Below are 1,300 nucleotides of genomic sequence, written 5' to 3'. Positions count from 1 at the left end.
CCGGCTTGTGTTAATAAATTTCTCATCAAAAGTAGGTTCTCTATCTGACTTTCGACGGCTTCCGCTGATTTGACGATGCCCATCTGGTCGACGCTATCCTCATAAATTTTTTTGAGGTTTTCTGCAGCTTCCAGCACGGTATTTATCCAGGGTATGCCAGTTGCGGTTTTCAGCAGGTTTCCGTAGTTTATGCAAACGCCTTTGCCGCCTGCTGTGCTTAACGGCGAGGCACCCATTGCCGAACAAGCAACGCCTGTGGCCCCAGCTACGTTATAGACTCATAGGATGCCGGATTTCTCGCCGCCATTGCCGTTAGCGTCGCCTAGCCCTGCTTGGCTTACCCAGTTCGTGCCGAAATTTGCTTTCAGCGCCGTCACTGCCTGAGCAAGGGTTGCTCCCGACAGCTCTGGGGCACGCCCTTCCTCGCCAGCGCTGCAAGCTGTTGCTAGTTTGTTGAAGGTGCCTAGTGCCGTTCCCTTTGTTGCCGTGCTTCCAGAATAGTCGTCGCCTGCCGTTTGCTCCGCTGTGCAGTACTGGTTGCCGCTGCTGTGCCCGTTGACGCATAAGCAAACCATATCTTGTGCGAGGCAGTGACCGGCTTTATCTGCGTCCTCCGTCGCTTTTTTTGCAGTTGTTGTCCCGAGTGTCCGAGCCGGTCCAGGAAAATTCGTTTTCGGTCATTGCTGGCGCCTCACCGTCGGCTGTGATAGACGCACTGTTCTTGGTCAAGTAAGCTTGCCCGTAGAGCGCTTTTAGCATGAGTTTTCGTGTTTGAGTCCTTAGCTTATTGTCTTGTACTCCGAGCGCGACTAACCTGCTCCGCAATTCTGCCGCCTTGTTTGCTAGCGCCGCCACTGTCGGTCGCAGGTGCTCTCTTGTTTCTAAGTCGATAGGTACGCCATATTTTTGTGTGAATTCTTTGTCTGCTCCAGGTCCTCGTAGTTTGGGTGCCTGGGAAAACATCACGTCAATCGTTCCTTCATCGACGCCAGTAAATACATCTTTTACTTCGGCATTTGCTTTTACTGTTTTTCCATCTTTGTATTTCGCCTGATCACTCAGCACTGCTAGTATGTCGTCGGGCGCCACCGTTAAATTAAGACGGACGATGTTTCCGTATATCGCTGCCATTTTGGACGCTGCAGTGACGGAAGCCACCGCTTTGTCGCTGCTGTCTTTTGACTGAGTAGCTGGAATCCTTTGCGTTAGCAGTTTGAGGATTGCGCACATATCTCTGTATTCTTTAGCGTTGTCTTGTGCGGCAAACGCTTCGAGTGTCGCTAAGGACAACAGAAACATG

General features: G+C 51.5%; 2 protein-coding genes across 2 annotated transcripts; both read right to left on the bottom strand.

Moving 5' to 3' along the window:
* Window positions 1–278: 278 nt before the first annotated feature.
* TEOVI_000284400 (Trypanosomal VSG domain containing protein, putative) lies at window positions 279–575 on the bottom strand (the record flags this gene model as incomplete). The annotated part of the gene is made up of 1 exon (XM_067225849.1): window positions 279–575. The coding sequence occupies one exon, from the start codon at window positions 573–575 to the stop codon at window positions 279–281; it is 297 nt and encodes a 98-aa protein (XP_067081950.1).
* Window positions 576–600: 25 nt separating this feature from the next.
* On the bottom strand, window positions 601–1,299 carry TEOVI_000284300 (Trypanosomal VSG domain containing protein, putative; the record flags this gene model as incomplete). The annotated part of the gene is made up of 1 exon (XM_067225848.1): window positions 601–1,299. One exon carries the CDS (start codon window positions 1,297–1,299, stop codon window positions 601–603), a length of 699 nt encoding a protein of 232 aa, XP_067081949.1.
* Window position 1,300: the final 1 nt, after the last annotated feature.

Source organism: Trypanosoma equiperdum (genome assembly GCF_001457755.1).
Source record: "Trypanosoma equiperdum strain OVI genome assembly, contig: ctg_626, whole genome shotgun sequence".
NCBI classification, from domain to species: Eukaryota; Euglenozoa; class Kinetoplastea; order Trypanosomatida; family Trypanosomatidae; genus Trypanosoma; species Trypanosoma equiperdum.
Note: the sequence above shows the minus strand (reverse complement) of the source record. Positions and strands in the feature narration are given on the sequence as shown.